The following is a 16,848-nucleotide window of genomic DNA, read 5'->3' on the forward strand; positions in this document are numbered from 1 at the left end:
CGCGAAGCGCACGAATCAAACGAATCTTTGCCGCGCGCGCTCCTCGCCGATGCTCCCTCTCTCTCTCTCTCTCTCTTTTTCTCCACCCGGTCCCCTCTTCAACCCCCTGAGAAGCTGAGGTCTGTTCCCACCCCTTCGGTCTCGTTTCCCTCGCGGCCCCTCGCGAGCCCCCGTAAACATCCATCGCTCTATTCACGATGCACTTTCGCGCGCGCGGCGCGAGAAAGGGAAAATTCCAGCATCCTCTCCCGATGCTATTCTCGCAGCTCGTTGCTGAGCACGCTGCACTCCGCCGGTGATCGGCACAATCGGCCGCCTGTCCCAGCCGCAGCGGTCGCAAATGTGTAACCGGATCGCGCCGCGTAAATTCGCGGTCCGCGTCGCGGGAAACGCATCGTTCGACGATTTCCGCGCCGCGGTTCTCCTCCTCGTCGAACGCGAACGTGAGAAAAGACCTCGAGACCAGTCTCGAGAGTTGCGAGGTCGTTCACGACGATCTCCTCCGCGAGGCGGAGAGGGGGAGAGAGAGAGAGAGAGAGAGAGAGAGAGAGAGAGAGAGAGAGAGAGAGAGAGAGAGAGAGAGAGATAGTGAGAGTGAGTGAGTGAGAGAGAGAGAGAGAGGGGGGGAGCAAGAGAACGGCGAGAGACGACTTAGTCGCGTGCATCGCGCCGTGTTTCGTGCCCGTCCGGGTGCCCTTTTCTCGCGTGCGCGTCGAGGACCCGTCTCGCAGGATCGGTGCGACTGGTCAAGTCGTTGACCCGGGAAAACGCGGCAATCGAAGCGACACAACGCCGATGATCCGGTTAGTCCCGCGATTACGATCGCCCGGGGGCCAGCGCGGCCGGAACGATCGACCGATAGATTGTAGAGTCGGAGAAGAATAATTCGCCGCTATCTCACGACTGCGCGAACACCCCCTCCTCCCCGTCGTATCGCATTTTTCCTTTCTTCGAGAGATACACAACACGGGCGCTCTTTCCGCTCGGAGGTGCGCGTAAATGCGACTAGAGATTCATTCGTCGGGCCGGGGGAGAAAAAGCCGGCGTGGTGGATGCACGCTCGAAAGCTAATTGGCTGCGCGTCGCGAACAACAGACGCGTCGGCCGTAATCTCCTCGGCGCGGCGGGCTCCGACCGGCTCCGTTACTTTCCCGAGGTGTTCGCCATTATTGAGAGACACTGCCGCGAGGTAAATCATACCTAATTTGGAGGCGGCGAGCGCGTAGGTCATCGCGCGCGATTCACATGTGCGTACACGCGGCAGTGCCTCTCAATTGAGAGATTCGTCGCGCGGGGCCAATCGACGGCGGAGGATCACAGCAGGTCGAGAGAGGCTGTCGCCTCTCGATCGAGCCGGGATTTCGCGGAATTCCGAAGCTTATCTTCCGGAGAAGGATCAAGATAGCCGTCTCGTGGAATGATCTCACGTTCTCCCGTTTTAACTGCTTTCACACGCTCGAGCGCGTGTCGCGTCGCGTCGCGTCGCGCGTCGCGCGCGTGAGTTAATCGATATTTTTGCGTCTCAAGAAGAAGGCGTCGCGTTATTATCGGCCGATTACTCACCACGCACCGACGCGCCGGGCCGTCCGGCCGCGAAACGCGAGGAGAAAAGAAAGAAGGGAAGGACGTGCACAAATAAGCGTCGCGCGCCTCGCGATAACGCGGCGGCGTGGCGGACACGCTTGCGACATTTCGTCGTCCTTATCCGTGTCTCTCGGAGAAAACAAGCGCGGACCGCGGACGGATCGCGCGCGATATTTCAGTGCGACGCGCGAGAGAAACACTCCGTATCTCGTTCCCGCGTGCGTTCGAACGCGTCGTGTCCGGCGGCTTTGACGTTTGTGGCACAAACGCAACGCGAGGACATTTCCTTTTCAAGATCCGGCGGGTGATCGGGACCGGTGGCGACGCGCGACGACCGAATGTCGCGTTTAGCTAGACGCTCTTTCGAGCTTCGATACTTTCTCCCGGTACCAAAGCATCTTTTGATACTTGGGCTCCAACGAGCCAACGACCCTGCGGCGCCCGTGTCACAACATAACACAATGCGACGCGACGCGACGCCACTGCACGTTCCTTCCTCGCCCCTAACCCCTCTCAACGCTCTCCTTCTCCCTCCCTCCCTCTCATCTTCCTCTTTTTGTCTCTCTCACCGTTTCTGCCGCACATACACAACAATGCAACGGCGTTGAAAGGTCGTCGGGAAACGGCGCGGGAAACTCACCACGTGGCCTGGTAGTGGAGGCGTAAGTATGATTGGAGAGGAGTGGCGCAGCAGACACGAACAAATGCTGTTCGGAGGAAGAAGAGGAGGAGGAGGTGCTCGCGAGGCGCTCCCGCTTCTTCTCCTCCTGTTCTACGTAGTAGGCCGCCTGCAGCAATGTTTCCAGACTCATCCCGCTCGGGGTATGTTGTTCTGTCGCGGAGCAGGTGGAGGGGACAGACCGATGATGCTGCTGTTGCTGGTGTTGTCGCTGTTGCGCCGACTCTCTGTGCTCGCGGACGGCAGAATGATCGTTCTGGCTCCGCGGCATCGGCGAGCCGGCTTTGCGATGGTCGCCGGTGATTTTGGACGGCAGCGAGATGGACCAGCAGCACCAGGTCGAGAGCGCGCCTCTTTACCTCCAGTCGTCCCCTGTGCCCGTCTCTACGCACCGGCGGCGGCTTTGCCTCCGACAGCCTACGTGTGCAAGCAAATCGATTCGTTAATAAGCGACTCGCGCAACCTCTCATCTGTGCGATTCGAAATAAAAGCAACGCTCTCTCTCTCTCTCCCCCCCCTCTCTCTCTCTCTCTCTCTCTGTCTCCGGCGGCACTCTCAAGGCAAACGTTCGCTCCGGTGCAATCGTTACTTTGAGACAACGGCGGGGCGACGGTAGCGTGACACATTTATCGGGGAAATTTGAAGAAAGTGTGTGTGTGTGTGTGTATGCATGCGTGCATGTGTCGCGAAAGCTCCTCCTTATCAGAGAATCTTGGAGCGCAGCTCTTACCGCATTGTTCGGCAGGGCTCGTTGCACGGAACTGCGTTTATCGAGCTTATCTCTAGAAGGTGTCGTGGACGTCGCGGACACGACCGGTGTGTGTCTACGACGACACGTATGTCACGTGACGTACACGTGACGTAACGCAGTCGCAAGGCGGGAAGCGCCTTGTTTTCACCCCGGCCACCCACTCACGCTGCTCTCGCAACATCGCGCACCAAACAGGTACGCGGCGCGCATGCGCGCACGGCGGAGGCTTTTTCTGCAGCGCAGCGCGATAGCACGCATCCCGGAGAAGAGCTCGCGTTACTGGAGGAGTCAAGAATCGACGACGGCAGGCGGCTCAAAAAAGGCGAGAAAGCTCCGGGGGGCGAAAAATGCGCGTCAGGCTGTCTCGCGGCGAGTTTCTGTGATCGTCGCGCCGAGCATCGCCGAGTCGAGAGACATTGCGCGCACGTGTAAAGACCGTTGTCTCAAATCTTATCGGCGCATCGCAGTCGAATGTTACTGCAGTGCGATAAAGAATGAATTCCACTGATATCCCCCGTGCATCGAGCAGCGATAGCCTTGTTGCCTGTCAGTCTCTCCTCCTCCCCCCCTCTCTCTCTCTCCCTCTCTCTCTCTCTCTCTCGACCGAGGCTATACTTTCGACGCGCGCGCGTGCGCTTTGTTTCGAGATTCGATATGTAGCGCGACCGGCTGGGAATCGACAATTCGCGGCGACGTCGCCAAGTGGCGCGTCGATGCTTTCGCGCGAGTCGTCGTCGTCTTGTCCCACCGCCGCTCGCTCGCGTCGTATAAAAATCAAAGAAAAGGAAGAACAGTGTCTCGTTACGTGGCGTGCGGCCGAGGACGTACGCGATTGCGGCGTGCCGGTATATAAGAAATCGCGTAAGTCACGCTGAAGAGGAACGAGAAAGTAGAGAACGCGAGGGGAAAATTTCTTTCGCTCTGTGAGATATTCCCGCAGGAACAATCGCGACGACGACGAACACCGTCGAGAAACGATGAGACACGGTCGCGGGGAAAATGAAACTTGGCCGTACAAAGTATAGAAATAAGTACAGAGAAACGGGCCAGTCACTTCCTCGAGCACCTGCGTCACTCCCGGTGAACGTCCGAAAAGTATCGAACGATTCCTATATCACTTAATTCGAATACACGTGTCAATGTGTCATCCTAGATCCTATTTTTACATCTGTTTCAAATCGCACAACTTTATTAAATCTACTACGGTACCCTCATTATTTCGATCGGTAGGACGATTTCCAGAGACGCATCGCGTCAAGCTGCAATTATCGAGAGAAAAAAAAGAAAAGAACAAGAAACAAGCTCAGACCGCGAGCAAAGAGACGAAAGGAAACAGAACGGGGTATCGAGGTCCAGTATAGTGTGTCCATTTGGAAAGTAGATATATACCTCGGCCAGCGGAATCGCGAAAGCGTACGGCGTCGACGACGTGCGGTCGCGCTCGCATTCTCCGTGGGAGACGCGCGGGGTCGGCACGCGAAAATAGAGGAGAGGGAGAGGACGCGCGGCGTAGCGTAGAACGGAGCAGAACGGAGCGCGGCAGCGTTAACGTCAGCGGCGGCGGCGGCGGCGTCGTCGTCGTCGTCGCCGTCGTCGTCGTGGTCATCAGCGGCAGCGGCAATCGCAAAGGTGGCAGCGGCGGCGACGACGAGGGAGAAGTGCACGCACGCGGTGCCTGGGCGGCGCGCGTCCTCGCGAAGAGTCAAGGAAGCGTGCCGCCGCGAGCGGCGCGCGAGCTCCTTAAACTGACAAAGCGACACGCACGTTAGGACGCACGTCGACGACGCACGCATACGCCGGCCAATCGCGACACTTGGCGGCCTGTGACGTCACCGGTTGAACGTCGCGCTATTGGTCCGCTCTATTATGGCACGGAAAACACGCCACGCAACCACCTCTATACACATGTTAATTAAATAGGCGATAGTAACGGAGGAGATAATGGTTCGCCACGGCTCGTTCGCGTTCTCTTTCTCACTCTCTACCTCTCACTCGCTCACTCTCTTTCTCCTCTCCTCTCTCTCTCTCTCTCTGTCTGTCTGTCTGTCTGTCTGTCTGTCTGTCTCTCTCTCTCTCTCGCTGTCTCTGTCTGTCTCTCTCTCTGGCGCTCCCTCTCTCACCCCGTCCCTGTTGCTCTCTCTGTCGAACGGGCGTGGTAACGCGAGACAGAGAGAAAGACGTGGACGGAGATAGAGAAGAAAGAGGAGAGGGAGCGGAGGAGGGGGGAGGGGGGAAGCACCGGAGCTCTGTGTGCCTTTGTCGAAAGCTACGGGTAGTATTGCACCTAGTGTACCGATTCATATGATTTCAAACTCACACTGCTGTGTGTTGAGCGCACTTTGCCTTCCGGATCACGTATCCCCCGCCGCCTTTCTCGTACCCGTTCACGTGTTCGCCGAATGCCGCTTCCTATCCCGACCCGCTTGCACTATCCACTCGGTGCCGACGCGGTCGGCACGTATCCACGCGTATTTGTCAATCCGGTCGGTCGGTCGGTCGGTCGGGCGCGCGCGCGCGCGCGCGCGGCAAAAGAGATCTCGCGCGCGGGGTCCGGCGGATCAGATCGAGTCGTGCGAGCGGCCGACGACGCGGTAAGCCAATGCCAAGCGAAGGTATTCGCAATCACGGCCGCGACCGCGACGTGCGACCACCGCGCGACGGACCGACCGTTTCGGAGCGCGCGACGAAACGCGGGTTATAACCTGATCGATCTGGCGCGTGGCAGTGGCATTTTACAAGTGCTGAAAACCACTGCGCATCAAACTGCCATGCCTGCACGGCCACGATTCACGTGTCCGGGCACCGCGTCGCGAGCCAATCACCGTGCAGTTTGTGACGTCACACGGCTCTATCGACCAATGAGCGCGGCCCATGTGACGCACAATCCCGCTGGGCGTGAGTGAAGTATCGGAGCTGCTGCTGCTGCCGCTGCCGTTGCCGCCGCCGCTGCTGCCGTCGGTCGGTGGGTCGGTTGGTCGATGGTTGGTTGGTTGGTTGCTTTGTTGGTTGGTTGGTTGGTTGGTCGGTCGGTCGGTCGGTCGGTCGGTCGGTCGGTTGCTTGATTAGTCCATCGATAAGCTGATCAATCCGTTGAACATCGTCGCCCCGTCGTCATCGTCTTCTTCTTCCTCCTTCTCCTCTTTCTCTTCTTCTTCCTCTTCGTTGTCCTTGTCGTCGTCGTCGTCGTCGTCGTCGTCGTCGTTGTCGTCGTCGTCGTCGCGCGTGTGTCGCAGCAGTCACCAGTTGGGCCCACGCACTTTGCCTCGATGTTGCCGTTTTCTCCGTCGCAGATTCTCCACCGCGGAAGCAACGCGTCGCGCAACGACAAACGATCCGTCGTGCGAGCCTTCGCTCACTTCACATCGCGCGACGGACACAAGAGACGCGCGCTGGCACACACGGGACACGTACGCGGCGAGAGGGATCGACGCGCGGAGCACACCCGACACCCGGCTCGCCCGGGCAAACACTCGCGCTCCGATCGCGGCGGCGGCGCCGTCACCCTCTGCCAGCTTTTGTCACGTTCCTTCTCTGTCACATGGATCGCCGCTGCCGCACGAGCCGAGCGCGCGCGCGCGCGCTCGCGTGTGCATACGCTGTTGCCGCTTTTACTTGCCCCCGCCTCTCGGTCGGACATGGACAGAGCTATGCTCCATTGTTTACCTTCGCGAATGCGCATGCCCGTGAGACGGCGTGAGGCCACCGCGGCCGCCAAAAATACGTCCACGCGAGAGATGCTTTATTTTTAATTTTCCTTTTTGCGAAAACTCGCCTGTTAATTGACCGTGACAGTTGCACCGGCTCGATTAATGGCCATTGAATTCACTCACGAGGATATGCGCACGCTTCGCGATACAAAGAAGTATCTGTAGAATAAATTCTTGCAAAACAATCGTTCGTAACAATTGATAATTTGTATATTTATTCATATACAAAACTATGGTCTTAGGTCAGGTTATTACATAATACAAGCACACTGTTCAAAAACGATGATATATAATAATACATTTCTTGAACACTATTAAGTGCAGTCGAGTCACTACAAACTTACATATTTATACCGTATCTGTAAGACTAAAATATTAATGTACAATAGAATATAAGGAGCCGCTTTTTCTTTGGAAATAATGATAATCTCATCTCATGTAATGCTCGTGTCACCTGCAAATTGTCATGTCACTGTGAAAATGTCTTTTGTACCAGATATATACTGCAATATTGAAATCTTGTAAAAGTACAGATCTTTGTAATCATGCTAGTAACGAGTCTTGCTTGATTCATATTCTAATTCGTCGTGAGAATTTACCTGTAATATATATGATTTAAAATAGTTTCATTTGTACAAAGTATGACTAGATTTTGAAATATTATATACTGTCTAATGTAAAAATCAATATTTACATATAGTGTCAATGTCCGTGAGGACTTCACGTTTTGCAAGAATTTAACATATTAAGTATGTTACCAAAGTACCACAGTACTTTTATGAAAAGAAGTACAACTTTTATAAATATTATTAGTACCATTTTGTTGAGTGATTAAAATACATAGCACAGAGAGAATAAAATTATGTTCTATTGTTTCTTTCTCCTAAGTTTAGATAAATAATTATATTGTCAGAGCAAAATTCCGATAACTATATATATATATAAATACGCTGATCCTATTCCAATGAAAAAATGTGATTGCAAATGTATAGTGACAATGTGATTCCTTAAATATATTTAAAAATATAGTACAAGAGAAATGTTACATTTTGCTCTTTTGTGTTCAAATATTTCGTGTAGAAATTAATTCTTCATAATTTTAGTTTGTGTTGACATATATACCGATTGTTTGTACTAATATCAACACTAATTTATGAGTATAAATTTGCTGAACAATGCTGAACAATTTGATCAATAGTTACCTAATCGTAATGTCGTAACGATAAAAATTTGTCTAACATATTTCATTAGAACATTCGACCATGGAGATTCCGATTTGCGGTAAAATTTAACTAGAACGATTTAGCAAAGTAATAGTTATCTACTTAAGTTACTAACGTATAGATGCTTCAATTCTGTCTTTGGTGTATTTTCAAAGAGAGCCGCGCGGTTCTGACCTTCGCCCTTCTTTACCCAATGTCCATAGACCCGGAACGCACAGCCGTCGATTACCTACAACGAAATATAAATGTCCTCAAATAGTACACGTATATAATCCATATAAAAGTACGATATATGCAGTTACCTTTCGCAAAACTTTTATTCTATACGGATCGGTACAAACTATCTGTGTCGAAAGTGGTTCTGGTGTACTATGGAGTCGTTTGATGCGAATAACAGCTCGTACACAAATAATTGCTAGCTGGAATCTTTTCCGTGCATTAAACGACTTGGCCTTCAATTCCTGTGCAACAAAGAATACATGATAAAATCGTCAGTATATGTTATTAGAAATCATTATTATCACACAATTTACTAATATAAATCATCTATATACTGCTGAAAATTAGTATTCATATAGATATATTAAAAAGGCTATTATCATATCATGTATTCATTAGATACAATAAAATCCAAAATATTTTGTTACAATGCTATAATATTTTAAGTATCGATGACGAAATTAGGTGACAAAACATTGAAATATTAATATTTGCATGCAAATACTTTATAGAAATAACACTTGTTAGTATAAAGTGCCGTATAAGAACATATAAAATATAAATAACTATTTGAAAAAGAAACAAGCATAATGAATCAAATTTAAAAGTGTTTCTGCTACCACAAGTAGAAACCACATCATCCTAGATTAGCATGATAAATCTTTCTATACATTCACCTAACTCTGCTACATTCGGTGAATGCTTTTCAAAAGCGATATAAATGTTAACTGTTACATAAAACTAACAAATATAATCGGCGTATTTTTTGTTTGCCGCCGAACAAAATAAAAAGGAAAATAATTTACCAAAGCTAACTGAGATATCCTACTCAGACGTCGCGAGTTAGACGATAGAGAACGTTTTAGAGGAGCGATGTCTTGATCCCATAGCTGTAAGGCCAATAACTTGCTTTACTTACTCTACTTATTTTACAATGGTACCATAACTTATCAAACGACATTTAGCACAATTTGGAATGTATTTTTATCAACTGAGAAAAATCAAAATTGAAAAATTTATATATACTCATTAATATATACATATATACATATATACATACATACATAAATATATATGTATACATACATATTCATAATTTCTTCAAAAATCCTACAGTTTTATATCAATGTACAATGATAGAAAAATACAAGTATTTCTAATGAAATTTCCTTCACCTATATATTTTATGCATGTTACAATTTTTAGATATTAAAGTAAGTGCCACATTATTGACATTAACTTATATCTGATAGACTTTAAATCCTGAAATATATTGATGGATAATGGATCATCATTACTACAATATATCTCAAGTTGAGGATAATCTATGAGGTGTAAGTTATATCAATAATTATTTAAAAGTGCTTGTATCGAGATGGCTGCAGGCATATTTTGGTACAGAGACATAATGAACAAAAACAAAAAAAGCAAACAAATTAATGGCAAGATATTTTAATTTTGTACTGAAACAAGGTGTATAAAGTATGCATTAGTTATTTAAAGAAAGGGGATCTTTTACTATATTAAATTTACTCTTTTAAAATGAGTTATAAATGTCGACGGACCTGCTAATATCTATAACTTTAGGGTACTTACAACAGTATGGAAGAAAGAATGTTCTAGTGCATCTTTTATAGAAATTCTTTTCCTAGGATCAACAACCAACAATTTCCTTATTAAATCCTTTGGAGCCTCTGAAACAAACAAAATATATAACATTAATATTTCACAATTTCTCAGTATATTATTCCTTAAAATAAAACTTTTATCGATACTGTATAATCTTTACCTGTTATATCAGCCCATTCAGGAGATGTGAATGAATATTTTCCTTCCATTATATTTCTAAGCATAACCATTTGCTTTCGATGCCAGAATGGAGGACTGCCTACTAATAGTGTAAATATAATTACACCACAGGCCCATCTATAATATAGTAAACATAAAAATTAACGATAAAAATATGACATATTTAATACAATTAACATTAAGATTTATACAAAATTTTGTCTATATATATAATGAGATCAGTAATATAATATCTGTTATAGTAAAAACTAAACTTACATGTCAACTTCAAATCCATAACTTTCTGCAGTCTCAAACATATTACATTTTAATACTTCTGGTGCCAAGTAACCAGGTGTACCACAAAGATCTGTAAGAAAAGTATACAAATTGATGAGGAAAGTTTTCTATTATCATACAACTGTTTGCTCATTCATAAAAATAGAACATACCGTACAATTTCTCTCCAGGCTTCAACACTTTGGCAAAACCAAAATCTGTTATTTTTACATTCAAGTTATCATCGAGCAATATATTCTCAGGTTTTAAATCTCTATGCACTATCCCTTGATTGTGTATATGTTGGAGTCCCTCAAATACTTGCCTCATGATATACCGTGTCTTTTTTTCAGAAAGCGTCACGACAGATGTGAGATAATCAAATAGTTCTCCATTTTTGCATAGTTCAAAAATTAAAAATATAAATGTATTAGACTCAAAGACATCGTGCAATTCAACTGAAAAGAGAAATAATTATCTTACTTAAAGCATGATAACTGAGAATCTTAAAGTTACGTTAGCTTTGTAACATATATACATTGTGCATTCTCAATCAATCTGTCAGAAAAAGAGAACCTACTAATATATGGATGTCCAGCTACCCTGCGAAGTATCTGTACTTCTTGTAGAGTGGCATCCTTCATTCCATCCTCATGAGTTTCATTACTGATATCTATAATTTTAGCCGCATACTCTATACCTGTTTCTTTTTCTATGCATCTTCTCACAGTGGAGGATATTCCCCTGAAATATAATAAATATAACCAAAAACTTAAACTTAGTCTTCGTTGAAGGAATAACACGATGTTTGCGAAGCGGTCTATACAAACAACCTCTCGAAATTCACTTTAATTATGTAATGTCACCGTTAACGCGCTACAACAAGGATCCATCGCGATTTCGCATTCATTTGCCAAGATCGCTAGCGCCACACACAATAATACGGAAATAATACGTAAATACGCTGTCAAAAATGCCTGACTCGATTTAATAGCAATAGTAGCAGGAAACGCGATGTAAGACCCAACGACACGCACCTTCCTAGGATCTCCTTGGGCTCGTACTTGGCGTAGAATCCCTTCGCCGCGTCCTTGTCCGGCAGCACGTCGTCCCCTTCTTCTTTCGCCATGCTTCGCACCGCGACTTATCTGATACGGCTTGGCAAGTCATAAAATATACACACCGGAACGTAGACGCTTCTCTTCTCGCATGGAATTTAGTAAACGCGCCAAAAACAACGTGCCTCCAACGGTAGAGAAGGGTCGACAACGAGTCCGAGCACGCTATCCAAATCTTTGTCGTCCGACCACACTTTCATGTTCACGCACTTGGTTGCACCTTCGTCGTTCGATCGTCCGTGCGTCTCGCAATCGCGACTCTGTACATAGCATCGACTAGCATCGACGACTATCAATAGCACCTCGCGGTAAGTATAAAGGTGAGAGACAGAGAGAGAGAGAGAGAGAGAGAAAACACACATGTGACCACCACACAGCACCGCCGGAAACAAAACTACTCGGATTGGCGCTAACCCAGTGATATGCAGGTGCAGTTTAACGGAAGGACAGACCGACGCATGCGCAGCGGAGCGAGCTAGCAGACACACACCATGACACCCGTATTACTTCACTTTTAATCTTACATCTGATTGTTCACACATGTCGGCGTTTATACAGCCGTCAATCCGTCAGATGTAACCTATTTAGCTAGGAAGTTTTACGATGAAGATGAAACGTTTGACGCAACGAACGTGATAACGCAAGATCAGATGAGTAACGGCTAAAGATCGTTCACTCGCTTGATTCGTTCCCATACGAGTGCAACAGGTGTGTAACGCGGAAGTGTATCTTTGATCTTGAAATTCGAAATTACACGTAAAAATGGTTATCCTTCCTCTCTCGTTCGTTTTTATTCCTTAGGAATAAATCTCAATGAGTACAAGAGAAGAAGCTTGAGCTTTGCGTTCGTAATATGAGCGATTACGTCATCCACGTAGCACGTACGTTGCATTGTGTCTAACTGCTTTACGCGTAAACGCAGCTTTCGAATGCATCGCATTCAGCCAGCAAGCCGAGGAACCTCGGCCGAGGAGACCTCGCGAGGAACGCGAAAAGGAAAAATAAACGAGCGAGCGGTAGTAGTATATTATCGAGACCAAGCCGCTCAGTTCTGATGTGTATACACACACACACACACACATATATACAAGTACGACATATGGATCAATATGCACTTCAATAAAACTCGATGTCATGTGACTCGAGCGGTAACTACTATTTTAATTCACGCTTATACGCAATACTGCGCGCTCTCGGAGCAATTGCGTCATGTTTTATAAACATCCCTACAGCTGCTAGAAAATATACGTATGCTTTGTGAATATACGTTGCGCCTGGAAGATTGTACACAAAGCACGCAAAATATTTCAAACGAAATAATTTTATTTTCGCCTTTAACCCGCGAATATATGCGCGTCGACGCGCACGAATATGTAAAATTGCATATTACGAGCTATGTATTTACACTTTCGCTATATCTTATAAATTATATAATATATTATGTATAACTTAGAGATTTCTAAATTGCTGGAAACGTCACTTTTTAATGTGCTGTAAATAAATGTAAATGCGCTTTCCTAACGCGAAGACCGCCCTTTCTTCGTCACTTCCCGTGGTGGAAATACGAATGGAAACCTACGGACCTCGAAGTTGAGCCAGCAGAGCCTCATTTTTACGACACTCTATGGTGAGTTGTCTGACCGCCGCGACGTATTTGCGTTGTTGCTCTATAAGAGTAACGAGTTGTCGACTGAGCGCGTCACGGCGATTCTTCTCGTCGGCGCATCTTTTCTCCACCTGAATAAACACTCATTTTATCGATCAAGCTTCTAGATTGTCATAATGTATTTTACATATTCCGTTTACCATTGCTTTATTGCGCTTCACTCCGGCAACAATTGTTTCGAACTGCTTCAAGAATTGTTCCTTGCCGCTCGTTGAAGCCATAGCTCTATCATGAAACAAAATTATACATATATCGTTAACGTCACGACTACTTTAATATCATTAATGTGTGTGTGTGTGTGTGTGTGTGTATGTAGTACATACTCGTTATAATTATCCTGAATGGAATTCAGCAGCGACAATTCCTTACTTAGATACAGCTTCGTATCATCAAGAGTGTTATATAACGTGTAATATTGTTTAGTTTCCTTATGCTTGGCCGAAACTGCAATAATATTTAGTCGAAATATTGATCGTAAATTTTATATTCGCGAATAAAGATAAATTTCATTACCTTGATTGTAGAGCTCCATAAAACGTCGTTGATACTGCGTTAGTTCAGAGCGTCCTGGAACATCGTCCAATTGTCTCGTTAAAGATGCGATAGTTCTGTTCTTTTTCGCTAGCAACAGTCGCACTCGCGTTACGGCTTCCTTCTGATCTTCGTATTCTTTAACGCGATCTTCTTCCTCCGCTGGAGCGCCATCCTCGATCTCTTGTAACATATCTCGAAGAAGATTCAAATCCGATTTGCATTGCTCTCGGAAATTGTACTCCTGCTCCACTAATCCGTCGTGTACAGACAAAAGTTCCTCCAGTCGGTTGAAGACGCTGAGAATGAAGTTGATATAATTATTAAAGTAGATTCTACTATTAGTATATAACAAATAAATTAGTCCTTGATTTTTCCCCTATTATTTTCAAATACCTATCGTTATCATTGATTCCGATTTCTTGAATCTTCTTGAACGAACGTTCGATAGCTTCTTTCTTCGTACGACATTCTTTCGCTTTTTCAACTATTTCGGCAAGTTTATCCGACAAACTGTCTTTCTCCTTTGTTAATCTGCGAACTCTAGATTGCAAAGTTGCCTTTTGTTTCTGTAATGCTATCAAAGCACGCGACGACGAATCGGTTGCGCCATCCTATATTCGTATAAAAATACGTTACATATAATATAAAACATTTCTCTCTCGTTTATACAACATGCATGTTTCATACGAAAACTTACCTCTACTTCAGAAGTGGACATAGCCGCGTATTTTTCCGCCACTTTGGCAATTTCCTGTGCTTGTATACCAACAATATTTCCCACTGTGCTTACGCTTAAACGTGCCTATATAATGATCATAATTATTAATCATTATATTAGAATCACTAATTATTATCTAATTTTACGATAAAATGAAAACATGTTAAATTCTACATACCGAATTTTCTTCTATGACAGCTAAAGCGGCTGTAATTTCTTCAGTGGTACTCTATAAAACATTAATGAGTACACCAACATTTCTATAGTATAAATACTACTGAACAAATGTAAATTTTAAAATATTTTCACGGTACTTTTTCATTTTTTTCATTAGTCGACTCGGGTCTTTGGCCGCTACTTTTAGGTTCTACTGATGTCGATATCGTAGTCACAGTTGTTTTAACAGCATCAAAAGGTGCTTCATATTCCAATACTGTACTAATAAACCTGTTGGTTTCATCTTTCAGAAAACCTTCTTTTTGCTTGAATAAACGTCGTGGCTCATAGGCTTTCTAAAATAAATAATTTAATATCACGCGTGTCTACTGTATACTTGCAGTATGATGAATGCCTATGATAGAAATAAATTGTACCTTGACTGAATGTAAATTTTTAATCATGTTTTCCCTAGCCACTCTTCCAACCTCTGCATCCTCACTAAATGAATGTTTTTTGTGAAATTGATTTAGAGCAAAAGATCTCACAAAGCCTGCCATTTCCTGTCGCATTTCCATAGAACGTTTCACCAGCCACTGAACAACCGGAAATATATGGATACAATCTAAACCTTGTATTTGGTGTGGTTCTATCCGATATGGACAGTTCATTTTAGGAAGCATGACTACAATTTTCTCTGTCAAGGAACTGCAACATATATTCTTTATGTAATATGTAAAAAGTATATCTTCCCAGAGAAATCCTTGAATAAAAAATTCTGTTAATACAATAAGAAACTGTTTACTAAAATATTTTAATCTACAGAATAACTTACATTTTCTGACCGATTGTGAGATTCTCTTGAAAAAGTAAATCCACATCTACATCAAAATTACATGATTCTATGCACCAAGTCATGCCACCGACCACCTAATCAAACATTATTTCAGAAGTCGCGCATATGTTGAAAATTAAAATCAATATATAATTCACAAACCTTATCAAAATTTGATAAACCTTTTATCCGTGCTCTAAAATAACCTGCTGCAACAAGTAAATCAATGATTTCTTGAAACTTGGTGGTTTGTTCCTCATCTTCACGCACGTCGGCCTAGAAAAACATTATCAGATATTCACATTTTCATCTCTTCATTAGACATTAACTTTAATTTAAATTTAAATTACTTCATTTAAATCCCCATCAAACAGATTCTATCGATCAGAGGAAGCTGCAATATACACACGTAGCAAACATATACACACACGCAAGTGTTTGTTTAAAATATATACATATATCCAGTCGCATTTGTACATGACTGATACACTAATTTCAATATCGATGATATAAAGAATAACAAATAAATTTGTGGCATACAGGAGTACATATATAAGAGTTTTTACTTACCACCGTACTTTCGGAACATTTTGGCAACCTTTTGGGCACATCGTTTAACATGTTACAATTTTTTCTTCTTATCACACTAGCAAATACTAGTTTAGAATCAATATTCAATAGGATATCAATTTATCGCGATTGATGGAATTGTCGTTATTATTTGAGAGATATTACCGAAAATTCAGCCATTTTGCGTCACGGATCAAGAATAATCGCAAGAGTTTATACTGTGGCTGCGTTCCGATATTCATTGACACACTGAAATTATACTACAAAGCCAGTGGCACACTGGCCATGGCTTGTTTTCGTGCTGGATAAAAATACTGCGTTCTGATTGGTGCATTTCCATCCATCTTCGAAACGCAGCCTATGCATACTGTCATGATTATGAGCAGCGCTACGATGGGAGATGCGAGAACTTGAGTCAACCAATCACGGTGATTTGTTTCCTTATTCAATTGGCACCATTTTCAAGTTCGAGATGTGCACAAAATACTTGGGATGGTTCTGATATAATTAAAATATTAATATTATTGTCAAAACAAAAGCATGAATTTTTCGATATTGTTCGAAAACTGAATTCTCAAGTCACTTATTATGTGTTTATATATTCTCCTTTAAATTTCTCAACGCGATTAGTTTCATATTTTCATCTGGTCTAATTATATCAGCTAGAGATAAGTCCAAAATACAATATGCACTGCCATTTGTATGAGATGTACCATACCACACTACATATGAAAACAGCCAACAATTAGGTTGTTATATTTCTGAGCTACATACAGTAGTTACCGATAATGGTACAATTGGTGAATGCACCTTGATGATAATGAAATCTAATCTGTCCTTTTTCAAAGATCTTTTTAAACTGGAAGAGTCATAGTCACCGATGAGATACTGTAAAAACTGTTAAGCCACTTGCACAATGCCAGGCAACAGGCAATAAGAATAAAAATAGACCGACCACAATAGATTATTCTTGTAATAGTCGATTGTGATTGGTCTATTTTTATTCTTATTGCTTGTTGCC

The 16,848-nt window shown here is 44.4% G+C and overlaps 3 protein-coding genes across 10 annotated transcripts in view; all 3 read right to left on the reverse strand.

The window, feature by feature from the left end:
• The window catches only part of LOC105183522 (homeobox protein prospero), a 28,004-nt gene extending 21,409 nt beyond the window's left edge, over positions 1 to 6,595 (reverse strand). Inside the window, exons 1-2 of one of the 4 annotated variants that reach the window (XM_011141737.3) lie at positions 5,332 to 6,595; positions 2,225 to 2,680 (exon numbers count right to left, since the gene is read on the reverse strand). In XM_011141737.3, coding sequence (XP_011140039.2) covers positions 2,225 to 2,534 — 310 coding nt within the window. In that variant the 5' untranslated portion in view covers positions 2,535 to 2,680; positions 5,332 to 6,595. Of the gene's footprint in view, positions 1 to 2,224; positions 2,681 to 2,993; positions 3,055 to 4,403; positions 4,726 to 5,331 lie in introns of those variants that run through there. The other 3 variants (XM_011141736.3, XM_025303250.1, XM_025303251.1) reach the window with 3 other exon arrangements.
• A 338-nt stretch (positions 6,596 to 6,933) lies between these two features.
• PhKgamma (phosphorylase kinase gamma) lies at positions 6,934 to 11,687 on the reverse strand. Of its 4 annotated transcripts, XM_011141731.3 has the most exons (10): positions 11,268 to 11,687; positions 10,811 to 10,974; positions 10,404 to 10,688; positions 10,231 to 10,321; positions 9,953 to 10,089; positions 9,760 to 9,857; positions 8,970 to 9,053; positions 8,247 to 8,405; positions 8,060 to 8,173; positions 6,934 to 7,320 (listed from the first exon to the last, which is right to left on the reverse strand). In XM_011141731.3, exons 1-10 carry the CDS (start codon positions 11,357 to 11,359, stop codon positions 7,270 to 7,272), a joined length of 1,275 nt encoding a protein of 424 aa, XP_011140033.1. In that variant the 5' UTR covers positions 11,360 to 11,687; the 3' UTR covers positions 6,934 to 7,269. The 4 variants fall into 4 exon arrangements, with proteins under 4 accessions (XP_011140033.1, XP_011140035.1, XP_011140034.1 ...); XM_011141733.3 differs by lacking the exon at positions 8,970 to 9,053; XM_011141732.3 differs by lacking the exon at positions 6,934 to 7,320 and having other exon boundaries at positions 7,644 to 8,173; positions 11,268 to 11,686.
• A 990-nt stretch (positions 11,688 to 12,677) lies between these two features.
• fidipidine (coiled-coil domain-containing protein 93) lies at positions 12,678 to 16,126 on the reverse strand. Of its 2 annotated transcripts, XM_011141730.3 has the most exons (12): positions 15,828 to 16,126; positions 15,420 to 15,533; positions 15,258 to 15,352; positions 14,860 to 15,130; positions 14,581 to 14,778; positions 14,445 to 14,495; positions 14,246 to 14,350; positions 13,942 to 14,159; positions 13,528 to 13,844; positions 13,338 to 13,458; positions 13,155 to 13,239; positions 12,678 to 13,085 (listed from the first exon to the last, which is right to left on the reverse strand). In XM_011141730.3, exons 1-12 carry the CDS (start codon positions 15,876 to 15,878, stop codon positions 12,924 to 12,926), a joined length of 1,788 nt encoding a protein of 595 aa, XP_011140032.1. In that variant the 5' UTR covers positions 15,879 to 16,126; the 3' UTR covers positions 12,678 to 12,923. The 2 variants fall into 2 exon arrangements, with proteins under 2 accessions (XP_011140032.1, XP_025159070.1); XM_025303285.1 differs by lacking the exons at positions 15,420 to 15,533; positions 15,828 to 16,126 and having other exon boundaries at positions 12,680 to 13,085; positions 14,860 to 15,185; positions 15,258 to 15,332.
• Between the last annotated feature and the right edge of the window lie 722 nt (positions 16,127 to 16,848).

This window comes from Harpegnathos saltator, unplaced genomic scaffold (genome assembly GCF_003227715.2).
Source record: "Harpegnathos saltator strain DR-91 unplaced genomic scaffold, Hsal_v8.6 scaffold539, whole genome shotgun sequence".
In the NCBI taxonomy this organism is placed as follows: Eukaryota; Metazoa; Arthropoda; class Insecta; order Hymenoptera; family Formicidae; genus Harpegnathos; species Harpegnathos saltator.